We start from the raw sequence: 20,428 nt of genomic DNA on the forward strand, positions 1-20,428 counted from the left end.
GTGTAATCTAAATGTCATTATATCTACACACACACAGATCAATTCATAGTATTTCCCAGAAACTTGTGGTTCCAGTCAAACTGAAAACCGTCTTCATGTGTATATTGAATTGTTGGCCCTGTGTCAACATGTTTACTGGGATAAAGCGGACAGGCCACAACGCCATCGGCTACAGAAAGCATAGCAATGCCAGATAACAAAAGCTGTTTCTGATGCACAGAAGAGAAGCAGATGCGATTATATAAAATCCATAGGGAATGCATTTTTTATCCTTCAAAGCTTCTTTTGAGGAAATTATTGAATTTTGCTTTACACTGAGATCTTTCCACAAAAATCTGGATGGCGAGCAGGTAACTGTCTGCTTGTCTTTGACTCCGGGCTGAACGCCCGGCAGATCGAGTTGCTTCTCCCTTTCACTCGTATCTATCTATCTCTTCCATCTGGCAGTCCGTCCTCATTACAGGCCTCCCTTGAAGTTGACATGCAGGTTAACTGGCTCTCCCTACAACTGAACGAACGCTTAAGACATTTAATTAACTTATTAATTCCCTCTCTAATCACCAGAGAGGGGCGTCGGATTCCAACATATGATGAAACGCAACCTTGACCAAGAGAAATCGCTCTGTGTTCAACATTGGGGGTTTTTTTCATTTAAAAATTCACAGAGAAACATGAGATGCCTCTTCAAAGTTTAACAATTTCCTTTCCTTAGTACTAAATACACTGTTTTATGAACCATTAATATTTGAGATTTGTGACCACAGGGATAAGCCATAACATTATCACCACATTTCATATGTGTAACTTCTCCTCTTTTCAATCATTGGAAAGACGATCAATGGGGTTGCGCATCAATCCAGTCAAATTCTATTTTAAAAGTGTGTCTCACTACGCTCGTCCACCTGTGGCTCTTCTGTATAGTAGAATATGTAATATCAATAAACATTTTTTTTCAATTGCATTTGCATTCCACACAGATAAAATTGCTGTTTTCTATAAAACTACTCTAACCATTATCAAATGTAGAGAAGCTATGAATAGTTGAATAGCTAAAGCAACTAATACAGCAACGTTATATAAAGTAACTAAAGCTCATCCATAGAAAAAAAGCTTTAATTGCATAAATGGCCCGAAAAGTTACAAATATAATAAAATATATCAAGATTATAAAAGTGACACTTAATCTTTGGTTGTACAGCTTTTTTTCATTTATGTTTCTTCTCCAGTTCAGATTAATTGCAGTCATCCATAGAGGATGACTAAACATGCCAAAACTGAATGAATAAATACACTATTAAATAATTACTTAAATGTGTCGTTAATTAGTTACAATTAGAGTCAAATATATAAATGTGTCATTAAATGCGTCATTAATTCATTAAAATATCAATTCATATATTGTTATATCAATAAATTATTTCATGGCCCAGTGTTGCAGTGCTGTTTGATTATTCAATTGTGCATCTATTTATTTAATTTCCTTATATGTTGTAGAAAATTGTAAAATAAATAAATAAATACAAATAAAAAAAAATTAAAAAGTAAAAAATTGGTCATAAGATTGAAGAAATCTGATTCAGGCTATCACAGGTCATAAAAGAATGAAATAAAAAAAGAACTGGGTAAGAGAAAATAAACCAAAAATAGAAAAGGAAGAATAAAGAAAATATGGATTGTAAGGTTTTTCAAGCATCCACACACTTCAGAGGAGTAAAGAGAAAAAAAATATAAAAAATGACATCCTCAAAGAAGAAAGAAGAAAAAAAAAAAAACGATTTCCTCTCCTGGTTTTCATCCCACCATGCTGAGAGCTGAATCCCAGTTTAAAAAAAAAAAAAAAATTCAGTGGTTGATCCAGCGGCTCTGTCATCAACTCTCACTTCTGACAGCCTCTCTAAGCCTGGGCTGACTAATTCACATAAGTTTCCAGACACTTTGAAATGTGACTGGGATTGTGCTCGAGTTTATGTAGAGTGTCAGATCAACATGTTCTTTAAGCTGCGAGGAGCCGTTCTCCGCTCCGCCTCGCAGAAACATCCTCAGTAGCTCAGATTAGCCGGATCCCCTCCGTACGAGGAAATTGCCTCGGCTCAACTTCTAATCAAAGGTGCTTTTTTTTTTTTTTTTTTCCCCCCTGCAGAGCCGTAACTAACGGGGCTTCTCCCGGGATAAATGTCCGAGCTGAAATGTGGAAAAATGTCCAAAGTTTGAGTTGCCGTGTGTGACTTAGTGTGGCTTGTTGGATGTTCTGGGAACGACGGCGGCACAAAGTCCGTCATGCTGACGTTGCTGCGCCCGCTTCTGCTCCTCAACTGCTTTGTATTCCAGAGCCTGTACGCCGAACCGTGTAGCACATCGACCACGGGACAAACGTGGGCCCAAGCTGACGCTTGTGTACACTTTGTCTACAAGGAGGCAGGAGGTGATGCCTCACCACCTTCACCACCCATATGACTGATTTCTTTTTCAGCCAGGAGAATACAGACTCACTGAGACTTTTCGTTTTATGGCTGTTGCACCATGTCGTCACTTACAAAGTGCCGACAAATACCGAGGTAGCATTACTGAACATTGTGTTGAAATTGCTTACACATTTCTCAGTGGCATGCAATTATTTGCAACCAGTTTTAAACAAACCAATAAAACAAATGTTGGAAATTAGTGACAATTGTCACTTGGAATCACACTGAACACATATCTTATTTTTCAGGATGATGCACATATTTGGGGGAAAATATTTCCAGGATATGAATCAAGTGATGTAGTCCAATATAGTGTATGAAGTACACTATCATCTCTCAAAGGTCACTTCCAATCCCCCATGATGCACTACTCAGCAGTATTTAAGATCCAAACTGCCTATTTTTTCCCTAGGATGATGAAGCCACGACCCGTCCTACTCTGCCTCTACTTGGCGGATACTCCCTACATTCACTGATTTCATTGGTTAGTGTCTATGTTTACTGACTACAATCAGAGGTGGAGTATGCTCAGAGTATGATACAACCTTTAAATTGACGTTTCTCTGTGTTGTGGTGCAGAGTATTTGTGATGAAAATGTCTATAGTTTCACAGAACCCAAACAATTACAATGGAAAAGTACTACAGTCTCAATATAAAGCCAATTTTAGTTAAACTTTCTCGTGGAAAATAATACAGTGAATTATCTAAAAGCAAACTTCACACCCTTGCTTTATGAAATTAATACATGGCCGGATTATACTTAAAGTTTAAACAAATGAATTTGTATAATCTACTAAACTTTGTGTTTGTCTTGCTCTCGTCTTCCACGACGTCTCACTCCTGCTCTAAAAAGTAGCATGGTGACAATAGAGACAGAAAATGACAAGAGTAACCGTCATTAATAAATAAATAAATATAAATAAAAGGACTTGGCTGACTGCGTCTCTATTCGTGATGTGGATCTAAAGTGTTTTGTCAGCAGGTCTGCTGAGTCAGCGCAGCTCCACCGCCGGCTCATACATTATAAATGAAAAGATAAACTCATGATGACAGCGTTTATCTCGACGGGACGGGTTGAGCCACATTGCACTACATGGCACTACATCACTTCATACGAGTTTACACTAGACAAACTATGACTATTGATCCCCGTGGGGAGACGGGAGTCTTCAACTGGGCCAGAGAGCAGCGGACAAGCCATGAAAAACTTGTCTCTGAACTCACCCCGATGCTGTCCTCCTGTCTGTACTGCTTCCAGTTGTGTCCCGTGTCGCTGAACATCAGCAGGTAGGACGACAGCCAATCAGAGCTGCCGTAGCGACCCTGCGTGGCCACGGCGGTGATCTTAGTCCGCTCGCCCAGATCCACCTCCAGCCATTGGGAACTGTCTGAGACGAGAGGAGACCAACCTCCAGCTCCTGCAAGGACACAGAGGAACAAACAGGAGATTTATCCGATTTATATCTGGGTTGGAGGAGATGGAATCCCATCTTGTACAGAGCAAAAAAAAATAAAATAAAATGAATAGCATTACTTCACTCTTCATTCTGAATGAAAATCTGTAATAGGACCAGAATGATGGAAATTGATTGAGCCACAGCAAACATCTCGAAATCCATTTTGAAGTTATAATGAGATATAAATCACACTTTAAAGAGCTTCCACTGGGAATTTAAAAGGCTCAAACTCGCCGTGTCGCTCCATATTTTCACGCATCTGGTCTTTTCTCTTGTCTCTCAGAGAAACCAAACCATATTATAAAGTCAACCTGGAAAGAGAAAAGTCGTCAGAAAACAAGACAATCTTTAAAAGATTGAGAAGAGATCTGCTTGAAAACCCAAAGCATTTGCCAAATCAAGAAAATACTTATTGTCATTGTACAACAAAATAAAAATACAAATCGAGAATAATCCAAAAGGTAAAATCTATAAACATAAGTATAAAAAAAAACTACAAATTTACTGTATATACAAGAGCACAATAAAAACATGAAGTGATTCTTCCTTCTCCATTTCATAAATGAAGCCTGACCAGGACAAATTGAGACATTTCATACGCTCCCATGGCACCAGAATAAGTTTTGCACATTATTAAACACATTATTAAAACTAGAGGGAAGTCGTTCTCCTGCGAGGAAACAATTTGATGTTTTATGTTACTCTAGATGTGAAGAAATATTAGAATGTGACTGTACAAATCTTGATGCAGAAGTGGACTTGGGATTGGGAGTTTGCGGGTTACTTTTTCAAGGTAACTGTGGCAACACTGGTCACGGGGCTTGAAGTCATTCTGGAGCCCAGACAGTGTTTGGCCAGAGGTTACAGCGAGGTGAGGGAAAAAATTATGGTCGACATTAGGGTCAATGAACAAGCACTGCTGTACAATCGTGTGTGTGTGTGTGTGTGTGTGTGTGTGTGTGTGTGTGTGTGTGTGTGTGTGTGTGTGTGTGTGTGTGTGTGTGTGTGTGTGTGGTGACAGAAGTCTGTCTGCCTTGACAGATAGAGAGCAGTGTAGCGAACGGCTGCAGCACAACAAAGACACTTTAAATACAAAAGAGAGGCAATCTCTGAGCGTGTGTGTGTGTGTGTGTGTGTGTGTGTGTGTGTGTGTGTGTGTGTGTGTGTGTGTGTGTATGCTCATGCACATGTGTGGAAAATGTTGTGTCAGGCCAAAACGGCAGCACAGAGCTCAAACACCAGATGGACGGATGCTAAAGGAGGAAGCTGCTGACCGGGGTCCCGCTGAGCTAACAAACAAACAAACACAAACACACACATTTGCACAGCTAAAGCTGTACAAAAAAAAAAAAAAAGAAATCACAAAAATCAGCTTTTATTTCATTTCAGCAGCTTGGAGACAATATTATGACAAAACGCTACAGAGAAAAGCAAATTACCTCATTAGTGAACACACACACAACAACAACTAAATATGCAGTAAAAGACAAATACCAGCTACCTGTAGCCTTTTTCAAAGCTTTTATAATAATCCAAACCATCAATATCACGTCACACTGCGATAATTCTTGTCCAGATGGCCACTTTGTAACCTTGATGATTAGGTTACCATAAATACCTGCTGTCAGACACACTCAGCCCGAGCCAATCCTAGCATGCGGTGATCTGCGTCATGCACAAAGGTATTAAGGACAGGGAAGGGCGGTGGCACAACACCAACAACTGTGACTTCATGAAAAAAAAAAAGAAGAAAAAAAAGACTGAGTCTTTCTGCTGAGACCACATGACAACACATATGGCAATTATAGGTCATTCAAGCAACATCTTATGTTAATGTTGATACATTTTGAAACAACAATAGTCTGTAAATACTTACTAATGGAGTTCAAATGAATTACATATTACTATTTTACCAATCCTGCCCACTTGAGATGAAAATTGTCCCGTTTTTGGCCCCTGAACTGAGAGGAATAACTCCAAACTGCAAACTCAAGTGCAAATGTCCAATAACTTGCACAACACTGCATAAACATCCACAATTATTCGACTTATTGCTTCTTGTGAGCCATTCAGTCTTTTTTTCTTTACTCCATCCAATATTTGAGTTAAGAGCAAATAAAGCTCATATCGCCCAAAATCATAAATTGGATGATTTTAATGGCCCTCTCGTATAATTCTTAACAACCCTGGTGGGTTCTCGTCTTTCAAAGGTTTTAGAAATTGCCACTTAGTGATAACTACCCCCATTGATGAGCAGAAGTAATCCCAGTAATATAAGGCTATAAGGCGCTGGATATTATCACCTTGTGTGTCATGAGGGTTTTAAAAGGCAGCAGCTTGGACAGTAACTTTTTATTTCATCAACTGCTCTTAACAACGTGAATCAGGCTTGGTAGAAGGACAAAAAAAAAATTGTGATGGGGCTGATCTTTTAGGAGCTAAAAGCCAAAGCTAATAAACCCTCGACTAACAGACGTGTCCAATGACAGCTGAGCAGATGAGAGCTCTGACCTTAACTCATAAAGATTAGACTGTGGATTAAAAAAAAAAAAACCCAACAACAACAAATGAGAGGATAAGAGGTGCAACTCAGATTTAGAGTCCTCGCTGTCAGAGGACGTATGATGAATATAATGGAGGCGAAGCGACGCTGGGCGGTCTGAACGCTCCGTGTCACGGCTGTCGTTTAAATCAAAAAGATGGCACTGGTTTCTTTCTCTGCCAGCGTCAGTCAAGGTACGAGAGGAAGAAAGAGAAGGTTAATGGAGGTCGGGCGTGTGACATCGGTGCTCTGACGGCCAAACGGAGGATGAAATTAATATCGGACTCGTGTCACAATGTATATATGCTGCTTGATGCTACCGTCTACATCGTTGTACTGGATTTTTTTTTTTTTTTTAATTCAAGCAAAAAGTTATGAAAGTTTCTCAAACATCATCTACATGAATTTCCATGTACACCCATTGTTAATGTTTATAGCGTGTTTTTCTCTGTGTGCATGTGTGAGTGAGTTTTTTCATTACAAAAACAATCAACAGCACCCACTAGTGGCCCTACATGCTGACTACATCGTTTCCAGCGTTCATGTGCAAACGGACGTCGTTTTCAAAAAGTTTTCTGCTCATTTAAGTGGCCTAAAAGTTGGGTTCTCAAGTTCCTCTGCGGCCCCTCGGGAGATCATCGTCCTGCCGTCGTGACAATTCGGCACAGATCGAAGGTCAGAGAGAAAAGACTTGTTTTGAGAATTAACTGCGGCTGAGTGTGAGTGTGGCTTCTGCCTTGAGGTTAAGTGAGGAATAATATGAAGGGCAGCCAAGTACAGCATCAGTAGACGGATGAAACAAATTAACAGAGAGATGGACAGGTCGAATATGAAGGGTGAGGGAAACAAAAAAAAAAAAAATGAAATTGAGAGACAGATGATTAGAAAGCTAGATAAGGAGTAATGAGAGAGAGAGAGAGAGAGAGAGGCAGGGAGGTAAATTAAGAGAGAATCAGCTGGAAAGACATGCAACAGACAGGCCAATACGAGCGCCAGGCCCGGGATGAGCGCCGGTCATTTGCATGAAAATACAAAGTCTGCAGGGTAATTTCAGCCGCCTGATAACTTGTCAGTCGGACAGCGAGTCCAACAGGAAGCTAATGGGCTCGATGCAGCAGTGACAGCAGCAGCAGGCTGGAGAACGCTGCAGGACCTCTGCAGGGACGAGCTGGGAAGATGTTAGCAGAAAGTGAATCTGCTTAAAGACCCTCAAAATAGCTCACTTGGTCGGCTGGTGGTGGACCGTGTATGGATTTCTTTTCCTCAAACGGTCACTGATTAAAAGAACATCTGTTGGAGGCATTGATAAATTGGTGAACATATTCTACCTCCTCTCGGTCTCTGGGCTCGTTCCCGCCAGGCGCTAATATGCATTTCGGGTGAGTCGAGCTCACACTCATGCATTTATGCAACGTAAAAATGACGTTAAATGCTCATGCACTGCAGCTAGTACAGATATTACGGTAAAATGACTCCCTGCAGTGAGGCTGTTTCACAAGACAGTTTTGCATTTTATTATAAAAACAACAAAAAAAAAACCATTAGCATTAGTCAGAAATACATTTATTAAGAACTCAGCAGAGACGACACTGTAAAAAAATGTCAAAGATATATTACAGAAACAAAGGAACCTGAATATGGAGCTCAATACCTGATTAGATGGCTCTTCTTATTCTCTCAATTTCCAGCCTGCAGTCAAAGTTCAATTCCACTTTCAAACGCAGTTTTTGGAGGAAAAAATTATTACTGTGGTACAATGATTCTTTTCAAACTCATTTCGGGGAATTTACAATGGCGTCACTGATAACTGTCGGCGTCAGAAGAAAGAACTTTAAAAAAAAAAAATTTTTTAAACATGAGTTATTAACGTTTGGCAAGAAGACACAGCTGCCTAAATTAGTTTCGAAGAATGAAAGTGAAATGTAACGCACACGATGCACATGATGGACAGAGACAATTTAGCTGAAGGATGAGAGGAAGTCGCAGAAGAAAGCGGAGAGAAACAGATATGAAGGGAAGGGAGAAAAATGGCAGGATGAAAGAGCGAGAACGGAGCGTGAGGCAAGGAGGGAAAGGAGAGAGGCAATGAGACCGAGGAAATGAAATAGTTGAGTCATTCATCCTCCAGGTCCCATTCATTCCTAATCAATAGACCATCAAGGCGTTTTATCCACTTTTGGTGTCCCACTCTGAGCCTTCAGACTTTGGCTATGATCGAGTTCCATCAGGTTGCAGTCTGAATACAACGTCAGGAGCTCTGAGGAACTGAGCAGCCAGCAGTCATGAAGGGGAAAAAATGCAAAAAAATGACACTGATTTCCTTTCTGGAGTCACTTGATTCCAGTTCAGTCAGACATGACAAATAATCCTCTGTTTTTTTTGTTGTGGCTGCAGGACGATCGAATACAGCTGCTTTTGAGGCGGTAACAACCAGTTTGGTCAAGATTGATCAAGTATTTGATTATTTATTTTTTTATTTTTTTAAAGATCCATGCATTAAAAAAAGGTTTTTTCTTTTCTTTTTTCGTGACTAACCCGACCATTTTTTGGATTTGCAGAACTTCACATGCAAATGTTTGCATTTTAAGTAGTCAAGGCTCTACATTCAGCCTGTGTTTGAAGACGAAGATTGCAAGGGCTCCAGCGTGTTTTGGTAAAAATGTTTAAGCAGTGGAGAGAATTTGGATCGAAGCTAAGAATAACATTTTTTTGACAACTTTGACGTTTGAGAAGAGGTCCTCCCCCCTCTGCTGGAGGGGTTGTGGTGCAACTGGAGGTTTCTCGCACATTTTTTGGAGATTGCACTAAATTGGAAACATTTTGCCAAGGAGTAAAAAGTAAAAACATTTAAATCTGTGAAACTTTTGACCGCTGAGTTGAGGATTTGTGCCTTTTATAGATTTAGACTATAGCACTAATAGCACATAAGATAATCACAGTAAATTGGCTGAAATCTCTCCTCCCCACCTTGGACCAGTGGATACAGACACGAAGAACTGTGTACTGTACTTTCAGTGGCTAAGAGCACTGATTTCGTGTAAACGGACACCCAAAATAGTATGAAAGTTTTACATGTTCACTTGAAAAGGTTGTCATGTAACCTGTTTAGTCATCAAAAAACAGAACCGGGCTTGAACGGGTCCGAGTAAAAGACTGCTTGTAACTAGAAAAAACAGTTTTTTGGTTTTTTTTTTAAAGATAAGTTTTGCTCAAGCTAAAACACCAATATGTTTATCATGAAATTGGTATAACATAAAACTATAACAGCTACATTTCCAAAACCAATACAAACAATGTAATTGTTTCGTAGTGCACAAGTATAGGTTGTGTTCTTGTTGTCTAATGAAAAATGGCCCTGTGACATATTGGTTCCTCATGGTAAAAGCAATAAAATTGTGTGTACATAGTGCTCCACTCATGTTCAGTGTACATCAATAATAAAGTCTGAACGCGATAGATTCCTTTTTCGGGGACACGATACGATACGGGTTACATTTCAACAACGTGTTGATCTCTGTTCACTTTGCCGTGGAATAAATTGACAGCAAAGCTGCTCCTTGGAGAACAACTGCAGAAGGCAGAACATTAGCAGCAGCAGCAGGAGATGGAAATGAGAAGGAGACATTCATTTATTCATCGATTTCCTCTGCAAATAGCTCGAATCGCTCCCTGGGATCCATCCTGCGACAGGAATTTCCTTATCTGCCAGCACCGTACGAGAACGAGATGAGAAAGGCATGTGGAGGTTTCCACTGTTGTGAAACAATTTGTTAAGACGTTTTGTTCGCTGTTGAAGCAAGTGATAGGACAAATTATCAATCTATTCTCTGCTCAGTGACGAAACGTTTGGAGGTTGTTTTTTTTTTCACTACAGGATCTTGTTAACTTGTAAAACCCTCCTAAACACAAAGTAACGGGGAGATTCCAACATCTTCTCGACATTCTACAAAGTGTCTCATTGTGGTTTTCTGTGTTATGCAGGATGAGAATTCCTGGAGGTTTTGCCTGTTTGTGATTTGTATTTCTCGTTGTAGTAAGTTTTACTTGTGGCTGTTGCCTTCAGTAAATAAGAGCTCTATTACTGTTGACTAAACTCTTGTCTACTGGATTGATTTTGTACAATCCTAAAACAACTTCTTCTGACAGAATCACAGAAGAAGAAATGAAATGAAATGAAATGAAATGAAATGAAATGAAATGAAATCAAATAAAATGTTAGCATCCTTGTATAATTGCTTTTCAGATGTTTGTATGATTTGTTAGTTTATCGCAACTGTTCAATTATTGCTTATCGGTCTTAATTTACAAACCACTAACGTCCAGATTATAGAGCATCTTCCTCCCACTAACTGATGCAACGTCACTTGAACTTAATGAATGAACCATTGAACACACTGCGTCACAGCATTACGATTGTCCTACCTGAGGAAAATAACTAATTAGTTGTGTTTTATTACTACGAATTTTGAAAATAAAGTTAAATAACTAATTTTATGTTTGCACAATAATAACTGGAAGTCCATAAAATCTATACACCACAGTACCGTCCTTCTAACCAACCACAGGCTCATATAAAGGGACTATTTGTATTGTACTTAAATTAGTATTTATGCCTGTACCCAGCAGAAACACTGTGGATTATACAGTATGTCTACACCTCATAAAAAGGCTAGAGGAGAATACGATCGGTCTACTGAGACAACTTCTGGGAGGAATTGACTCAACCTTTCATGTGACGCTTCTCTCTTTTCCTCGGTTAAACTGTGATAAAAGAAGTCTTGTGAGTTAATAATAATCATCAAGATGATGAGTGATGAATAACTGTCCAAAAATAGCCAAAGATAAATGAAGATGACCACATCACTTGCAGCTCACTTCTTTCATCCCAGTGAGATTTTTGGCAGCTTATAAAAATACATGAAGAACTTCTGAGAAGCTGCGACGTGAAAATGAGGCTTCACATCAGCCAGCACATGTTCATCTAAACCTTTGATATAATTTTATACCTCTAACATCGCCGGGTCGCCAGATTCCTTGTAACACTTAATGAAACACAAAGAAATGTCTGTTCCATTACAGTTGGGTGACTTTAGATCGGCTGGTGTCAGCAAAGTGCAACAACGAACATTAGCTCATACAGTCTCTACTCGACAGCAAAGGTAGGCTTTTTTCTTAACGTTCACAGTAGCAGAAAGCAGACTATCATCGACATATTCTCTAAAACCCCATGATTTCAATAGGAATGCATGCGGATCCACTGAGCTGCATGACGGTGTAGTGGTCAGCACCTTTAAATGGCAGCATTATCAACTCTTCACAGAACAGCGTTGTAAATGAAAATGCATCGTTTCAGTGTTTTCATTTCAGAGAAAGTTCAGCGTTTACACAACAGTGTTTTTAGACATAAGTTGCATTAAACATAATGCAACTATAGGAGACGTTTCTTGGACATTTCCCTGTATTTTGCAAAAATAAAATTGGGCTTATGTTGAGATTGTAGCCGTTTTTTGGTGGTAATTATTTGGTTTTGTGACATTTTCATCACGTGTACGCTGCACCACATCAAAGAAAAACTTTAGTTTAAATTTAAAGGCTATTATGGCACGATGTTACCGAGGTGGCCCACTCAGGATGGAATTGGGCTGAACGTGGCCTCTGGAGTAAAATGTGTTCGACACCCCAGGTCTACACTGAGCCCAAGCAATTTCAGAGATTTGCGTTTGCACCAGTTTCCACTGGAGTCCGTACATTTTCAAAAAGTCATGTTTTCAGTGGCTGGGACACCATTGTTCTAGTTAACGGACACCAAAAATGGAACAAAAGTTTTGCCTTTTCACTTGAAAACAGGGTTTTACATGTTCTCCTTGGTCTCCTCGCACAGTCACAAAAGCCAATGAAATCAATTGGTAATTCTCTCCACGTTGCACCCTGCCATTGCCCATAATCAGCTGGGATCAGCTCCAGCTTCCTGCAACTGTAATGTAGAGCAGTAAAAAAGAAAAATGGATGAAATAATTGAACTATTTTATTTGATGTGCCTCATAAAATGAACTTACAGCATGTACAGTTGTAATTTTTCCAGGTAAAACATCCAAATTAAAGTGAATTTATACTGTATTCAGAGATTTACTATAAGTCCAACAAAACGAGCATGTTGGAAGTTTCTGTCTGTCTTCAACTAGGTCAAAGGGGGCCGTGATACTTTCCCAGGTGGTGAAGCTCATTCAGATCCAGATTAAACCTCTTTCACGCTCCCTGACGATTTAGAGGCTTTGATGCCGGGACAAAGCAATGAAGCCAGCTCCTGGTAGAAAGTGCACACAACAAACTGCAATCTTCATTATATCAACGCGTCGCATCAACATGCCGCACTGAACTTCCCTGCTGGGTTTTCACACCGGACGGGCAAACAAACACCACAACAAACACAAAATCACTGCTCTGCTTTTTGTGCGAGCCTCCAATACAACCAAGCACCGATGGAGAATAGCGACAGTGTGAAGCATCTCAGCAAAGACTCAGATTTAGACTTGGTGCACTTCAGAGAGTCTCAAGATTTCCTCTGAATAACAACAAAAAAATAACCATTTGCTTTTGGCCCATTTGGGCTTTAAAATCCAGGACAACAGTCGTCTTATTGGGAAGGTTTTGCTCACCGTCTCTTCTGTTGAGTTTGGCGAAGCCCGGCGCATGGCTGCTGGACAGCTCGGACGAGCTTCTGAAGGACGACGGCGGCAGGTTGGATACCAGAGCGCCGTCACACGCTTCTGCCAAATAAGAACAAAGCAGAAATGAGCACCATTAGATACAGTGGCATCAAAAAGTCGTTAGGAAGAAAGTGATAGAGGAAATCCAAACTACATGTGCTTTAACTCATGAAAAAAGTACGTGGACTATTGATGTATTAGCTATGTGAAGCATCAATGCTAAAAAAAAGTGACGATTTTCCACATTTTCTAAACACGCACAAATTTAAAGCTATAAAATGAGCTGTGGTATAAAAGTGTGTCAAGTTGAGCACTTGTAATATGTCATTATCCTCTTTACATAATTGCCCAGGTCATTTCATTTTATGGTAATCAGGGCATGTTTTTTAAATAAGAAACACAGGAAGCTCATCATTCCACTAATAGCTGCAGCTCAGGGAGAGAAAATGCATGTGTAGAGCGACAGAGTGAGTTTAGTGCCAGTTTTGTCTCACACTTGACGTGTGCGAGTTGGCAGCCCTGTACCAGTGAAAGTAAAGGATGCAGTACAAGAGAGGATTAAGACTGTGGGAAATGGTGGGACCCCAAGAAAATGGACTCCTGAACTGCAAACCCTAACACATGCCCTACTTGTGTTGTGGGTTTTGTGAATTTCCTTGTAATCATGTTTTCTACTATATAACATATTTAATTTAGTTTCTAGTAGTCAGTCCATGTCTGATTTCTGTGTTCTGAACTCCAACTCCACACTGATTTCACGATTGTTGTGAGCTGTGCGTCATTACCTTCGCCTTTTGTCAGCACATATATATTTATTGGTATGTATGTTTGTATTCTACCAGCTTTTTGCAAAAAACTATTAACTTGATTTGCTTGACATCTTCAGAGATGATTTGTCATCATCCACGTATTCTAATTCTAATCGATCTGGAATTCTTTTTAATGTTGCCAATTAACCTCTGATGGAGGACTCAGGAGTACTCACAGGGATTACATTACCACAGAAAATACCGGCCTTCTCACGAGGAGCTATTGTCTATTACACTACCATCTCAATGGGGATGAATCCGGAAACTTCGACGTGTTTCACACATTCTGTTTATTGCCAATTCAATCAATTTATGGCACAAAAAATATTTTCAAAGCACGGCCAACAAATGAAATTTATTGCCTTTGGGTCTGGCATTGATTTCATGTGAACATGTGAATAATCGTGTTAATTTCACAATCAATGTTGGAGAGGTGATGGATCTATAGCTTTATTTTGATTTCAAAATATTTTTTTATTCAACGTGTTTTCTCTGGTTTCCTGGTGAAGTGGTTTAGTGGGTGGTAAAAATAATAGACTGCAAGCTGGTATGTCCCACCAAGCAAGTGGCAGAGTATACGAAAGAGCAGTTTTAATATCCCCAGGTGGGAACTGGGGTTTTCCAGCTGTAACAGCGACATGTTCGATGAATGAAAATTGTAATAATGTCCAGTTGGATGAGTGAATGGTGTAATTCTGACTGAATGGATAAATGAAGGTTGTAATCACGTCATGTTGTAGAGATGAATGAGGTCCTGAATGACTCATTACAGACTGAACACTGATGGAGATGAATCAGTGTTGTCAGAGGAAACCTCCTCGCGTTTCATGTTTTATGGCAGATTGCCGGCGATAAAAACATCATACATTAAACATTCCGCAATAATTAACATTAATCAAGATTAATTTGAGTGCTTTTTTTTAACTGTGCTGGAAATGCATTAAAAAAAATCTAATTCTCTGGAGAATTTTTTTCACCATGGAAATATACAATATTAAAATGGCTGTTTGTTTTACGAGATGGGTCTGCGGTCTGCACAGTGTAATTGCATCGCACAGTTGTACACACACACACCCACAAACACATTTGCAATTGTCAACTCCATAAATATTCATAGTTTTTCATAGTTTTTGTCTCAAAGCCTCAAACTGTAAGCTCAAGCCAAACCAAGGCTGTCTCCAGCTAAAGCCTCTCTGTTAATGGATGTTGTTCTCCACCACCGAGACAAGAGCCAATTACTATGATTCACGCCGCCGTCCGATCTGGGCCCACAACTCTGACAACAAGGCTTTAGCTTCGATTGCTTTGTCAACATCGCCGTACTTCATCTCCACAACAGTGGTTCTGCTCCAGCCTCTCGATATCCGCGGTGGCATGATAATTTCACTTGCTGAAGTGGAGTACTCCGATGTTTACACCAGCACTTCGCACGAGAAACCTATGGTCGGTTGGACTGAATTCACAGGAGCGTGGACGGAGGGAATTCAACCTGAAGCTTTTAAAAGTTTAGCTAGGGGGTGTCAAACATATGGCCCCTGGGCCACAAAGAGCTCATAAGATGTCCAATTCGGTCCGCAGGAGAACCTGACAGCTTTTCTTTTTTTTTTATTGAAAAAGTAGCTCTCGTATTAAAGCCATACAGTGAAGGTGGATTTGTAAAAACAAGCATGTTAAAGGCTGCAAAATACAGCAAATATTACACTGAGAAGCATCTATTAAAAAAAAATTTTACTTCACTAATTTATATTGAATTAAACTTCAAGTTATCTTAAATGTGAATGGGAACTTTATTTTAATAATGTATCTGTATTTATTTGTGTTGAATAATAAGGAAACACATGCCATCTGATTATTCATATACACATCGTTGTCGTGTGAACGGACCCCCAAAACACAAGGAAAGTTTTCCATTTTCATGTCAACAGGGTCTTCGAGGCTTTCACTTGAAAAGAGAAACCTATTGCTGCCTTAGCAATTAATGTTATGATTTAATATCTATTTAATCATTTTAATTAGTCGATTTTTCATTTGTGGCAATGTTTTGACTTAAACCTTTCTACATTTATGTGCTTTATTAAAAATGACCAATATTAGCGAGGTGTGTTGGCCTACATGAACGACGATACAATATAGTGTGAAATATAACAGCACACAGACATGATTCTCTTTTTTCCAACACAAATATTGTTGATTTTAAGAAAAGCTTCCATGGAATGAAGAAGAAAAACATTCTTTGCACAGCCATTGTATTTGTAATAAAACATATTTGTGTTTCACTTTCAGGAGCCTACGCTTTGCAGTTTGAACAAAGGAATTTAAAACTGCCTTCAATCAGCATAAAACCCAAAAGTGAGTACAGGGAGGATGAAATTAACTTCAGAGGAGTGTTTTCAAATAAACTGGTCAAACCTTAATCACATTCCGTTGGCGAGAAAGTGCCTGAAAATGAATCTATTTTCAGTTCATTTTCTTTCAATGCAATCCACCGACTAAACAATGACGAGACGGCTTTGAGCCTTTTGTTTCTCCGAAGCTCCTACAGATAGTCTTCACCCCCACAGGCCTCACCCTGACAGACACTTGTTACCGCAGGTGGTGGGGGAGCACTGGCTGTGAAAAGCAGGTGAATTGCAGTAGTCTGAAGAGGTGAAATGAGAGGGACGGCTCTCAAACACGGAGTGCTGTAATCCCCGAGGAGATAATGTGTGGTGAGAGCACAGCCTCACTCAGGTAACACTCAATGCAGAGGGAGAGAGAAAGAGAGAGAGAGAGAGAAGTGGAGTATAGAAACACTGGGCCAGTTTTTTTTTTGGGGGGGGGTTTTCCCTTCTGCAGGGCTTTAGCATTTAAGAGCCAACATCCCTGACAGTGTGACCAGTGGAGCACAAACACAGACAGCTCAGAGGAAAACGGAGCTAAATGCTGAATACCTGCTGGCATCTGCTGCCAATGAACCTGGACACTGACCCTGGCTGAGTGGACACAGCAACCATCCTGAATGTTAAATCACCGTATCTTCTATGAGCACGAACATGTCTGCTCTCTTTTGTATCAGCCACAACATTTAGCCAACGGTAGACAAACTAACACTTTTCAGAATGCTACAAAAATTCTACATTTCTTTCCAGGTGAATAACTGCTTTACTCCAGTACAAGCAAGGAGCCACATCTACTATTATGATTAGTTATTAGAGGATGGCATTGAAAAGAAATGGCTTTAGACTCTTCAACCAAAGTAAACACAGACTTTTTGTCATCTTTTATACCATCTGAGTTTGACTGGTATCGGCACAGTTTCTTTGTCAAGGATGGAAGTCTGCAACCTACGGCCCTTCTGTAGTGGCTCCATGAAGCTTTCAGACAATTACTCGTAAATAAACATTTCAGCTTATTCACACACCATTGTCAAAAGGTTTCTTGGCTCTTGGCTGAAAAAAACCCCGCTTACCATCATAAATTGAGAAAATTTGAAAACTGCTTAAATGAAAACAGAAAATGACTTGAATTACTTAAATAAAAAAGAAGAGTGAAAAATGGAACAGTCAACACTGTCGACACTATTTTAGACGTAAATGTGTCAGTTGATGAGGAGAGCACCACATTTATGCGTAAACGCACTGGGGAAAAAGAACAACATCATAAGTATGCTGGGTTTTTGAGGTACTTCTAGTATGTTCTATATGTTTTGTGTATTTGACACAAGGTCATTGAACGACAACAGCCTTTCTACTTCAAACTCGTGAACTATGTTGGTCCGTGCCCTGGTGCATATGCTTTTCACAATATACTCCACCAGAATGTGAGCAGGGTCTTAATATCTGTCCTGCCCAGCCCAAAACCAAGCAACCGTGACACAATCAGTCATAAATGTTACCAGCCAATCAACAAAACAACTAAAGAATGAATGAGTAAACCGACTAACTAACCAATTAACTTAAATTCAACTTTATTTATATAGCACCAAATACAACACAGTCATTTCTTGGTGTTTTTAACAGAGTAAAACCCAACGAATCTGCTACCAAGCAGCAATATCCTGACCCAGGTAAGAGGAGAGCCTATTATCCCGGCCAAAATGTATCGTCTGGATCTCCCAGCTCACCCAGACAGAGTGGACCCAGAGTCATGGCCACAGGCAGCTGAGAAGGCACAAGCCCGTTGAGACATGTGAAAACAATGAAAAGGACCTTAAAATCAATCATGAAACACACAGGAGTCAAGAGAGCGATCTTAAAAACAGCGGCTTCTGATCCTCCTCAGCACACATGTCAGCTGAATTCTGGAGTAATTGGAAGTATGAAAAAAAAAAACTCTTTTGGGAAGATCAGAAAGTGGAGTTTTCCAGGAATCGATAGGGCTGAGGAAATAAACAGGCATCAGCACCTTGTTAGCCAGTGAGAGAAATTTACCTCAGTCTGGGTGATTAACAATGAACATGCCACCGTGTGATGTGTTACGCCCACCCGCTGTCTACCACAGATACCGGCTCACCCACAAGCATTTTCTTCTGCTGATGAAACAAAATCCTGACCAACATGACAGGAAAGCATTATCTGGACAATTGAGTGATGGAAAAGATCTTTTTGGCTCAGTCTGATATCCTCCCGGACACCCATCACTCATCCTCTGGGCAATCCGTCGGGTCATACAGTGTCAAGTTTATCATTTTGCCGGAGTGACAAATGGTGAGTTTGACAGCATTAAAAGGCCTTAAAGGAGTTTAAAAAAGAAACACGCAGGGTAGAGACCAAATAAATTTAATCGCCCTCGAAATGGCAGGCCTATACCAGGGACAGAGAGGCAGACCATGGCTCATTCACCTGCATTTCCCTCTTCTTTTCTGAATAACAAAGTGCCCAGTGAGTCCATGACAGAGTTGGAGACCCTGAATACCGATGAGCTCCATCCATCACCTCAACAAACAGCAGTGAACAGAAGGTCTTGCACCTCAGAGCTCCGTAAACCCAGCAAAAACCCAGAGTTCAGTGCCTCTCAGTACGAGCACACTGGACTTATTTAGCCATGCAGGGCACATAGAGGCGAGCGGGATAATGAGGCTCCGGCGATGGCTGCTTTGGCTTTCGGAGCACTAACAATCATCCTCAAGCAGAGAACGTCAATGTTCATTTTACTAATCCACGCAGCTTCTACCTTCAGCTTGACCCAAAGCAGTCCGACGCTGCTTAAATAAGAAAGCGTGTAAGGAGACACAACAATACATTTTATTTTTCTACACAACAGCATTCATAGCGCTATGCACTTTCTCTAAAACCGACAGGGTTATTATCAAGTCAAATGTTTCAGTCTGGGTTGTTTTTTTTTTTTCTCCAATGCGCTGCATATTTCACATCGCCTTCCCTTGTGGGATGTGCCAACGATCTCATAGAATCTCACAGTTGAATGAAGCACAAGAACATTTTCCACAAAGCACAAAAGTTCACTTGTAAGTCATTTGTCTATTGCGGATTATCATATTGCTGTACACGCAGATCTTTTATCAAACATAAGAACTACTCGATAGACTGGAAAGTCTTTTAGGAATCTACTATAGCTTAACTTTAGAACCACTAATCTTTCTACTGTGTGGAATTTCTTGGGTAAAGTTTTCACAAGTTCAGAGGAGAAATACTGCTGACTACTCCAAAAATACAACTTCAAGGTTTCAAACCGGCTCTGTTGAAAATATGGGCAGTCTAAAAACCAATCACTGGAGAAAACTCTTGTTTAGATGCAGATGGAAAAAGATGCTTTCAAAGTCTATGTTGATGTGGCATGCAGGGGAAAAGGGAGAATCAAAGCAATATTCACAATTGAAAAACTCCAAAAGTGAAGAACCCGGGAAATCAAAACAAACAGTGAAACGGTGCGTTTCAGGGAGCTTCTGAATTTTGAGCTGTGAAATGACAGTTTTATTGTTTTACCTCTCAGAACTTTGAGAACTCCAAGTTTACATTTTAGTGTAACCATTGCATAAACACAGGAACAATTTTGTTTGCAGAGTGAGGAAATCATTTGAATCCAGTTATTTCTGTGAAGCATTAACAGGTTGTTCTCATATGTTCTCCAAGGTACTACGGGTTTTTCCAACGGTCCAAAAACATGCTTTAGATTTTAATTGACTAGAAATTAACCGTAAATGTGTGTGACTGTCTGTGACTGTCTGTCTCAGTCTAAACGGCACGTCTTGATGATCAATTCCGTTTATGATTTCCTGCATTATCGTTCACACTGCATGTTAAATGCTACTTTGTCCTTAAATGGACAAATCCGACACCTGCAGCTCAATCTGGAGCATGTTAACCCGCCATTGTTGCTGCTAAGTGAGGTTGTGACGAGGATCGGGTCAAGAGGTGGGGCAATGACATCATCGATTGCAGCAAATTCGATTGATCGATACTTCAAAGCCAAGGCAGCGTTTTTTTTTTTTTTAATTTCATTTCACCACTCTGG

At 40.0% G+C, this 20,428-nt stretch overlaps 1 protein-coding gene across 1 annotated transcript in view; it reads right to left on the bottom strand.

Moving 5' to 3' along the window:
- Positions 1–15,354, bottom strand: part of LOC308135098 (contactin-associated protein-like 4) — a gene marked incomplete at both ends in the record, with an annotated part of 85,955 nt that extends 70,601 nt beyond the window's left edge. The window contains 3 exons of the mRNA XM_080502971.1: positions 3,688–3,881; positions 13,119–13,229; positions 15,228–15,354. Of these exons, the coding sequence (XP_080359097.1) occupies positions 3,688–3,881; positions 13,119–13,229; positions 15,228–15,354 (432 nt within the window). The remainder of the gene's footprint in view (positions 1–3,687; positions 3,882–13,118; positions 13,230–15,227) is intronic.
- Between the last annotated feature and the right edge of the window lie 5,074 nt (positions 15,355–20,428).

This window comes from Blennius ocellaris, assembly GCF_963422515.1.
Source record: "Blennius ocellaris genome assembly, chromosome: 10".
Lineage (NCBI taxonomy): Eukaryota > Metazoa > Chordata > Actinopteri > Blenniiformes > Blenniidae > Blennius > Blennius ocellaris.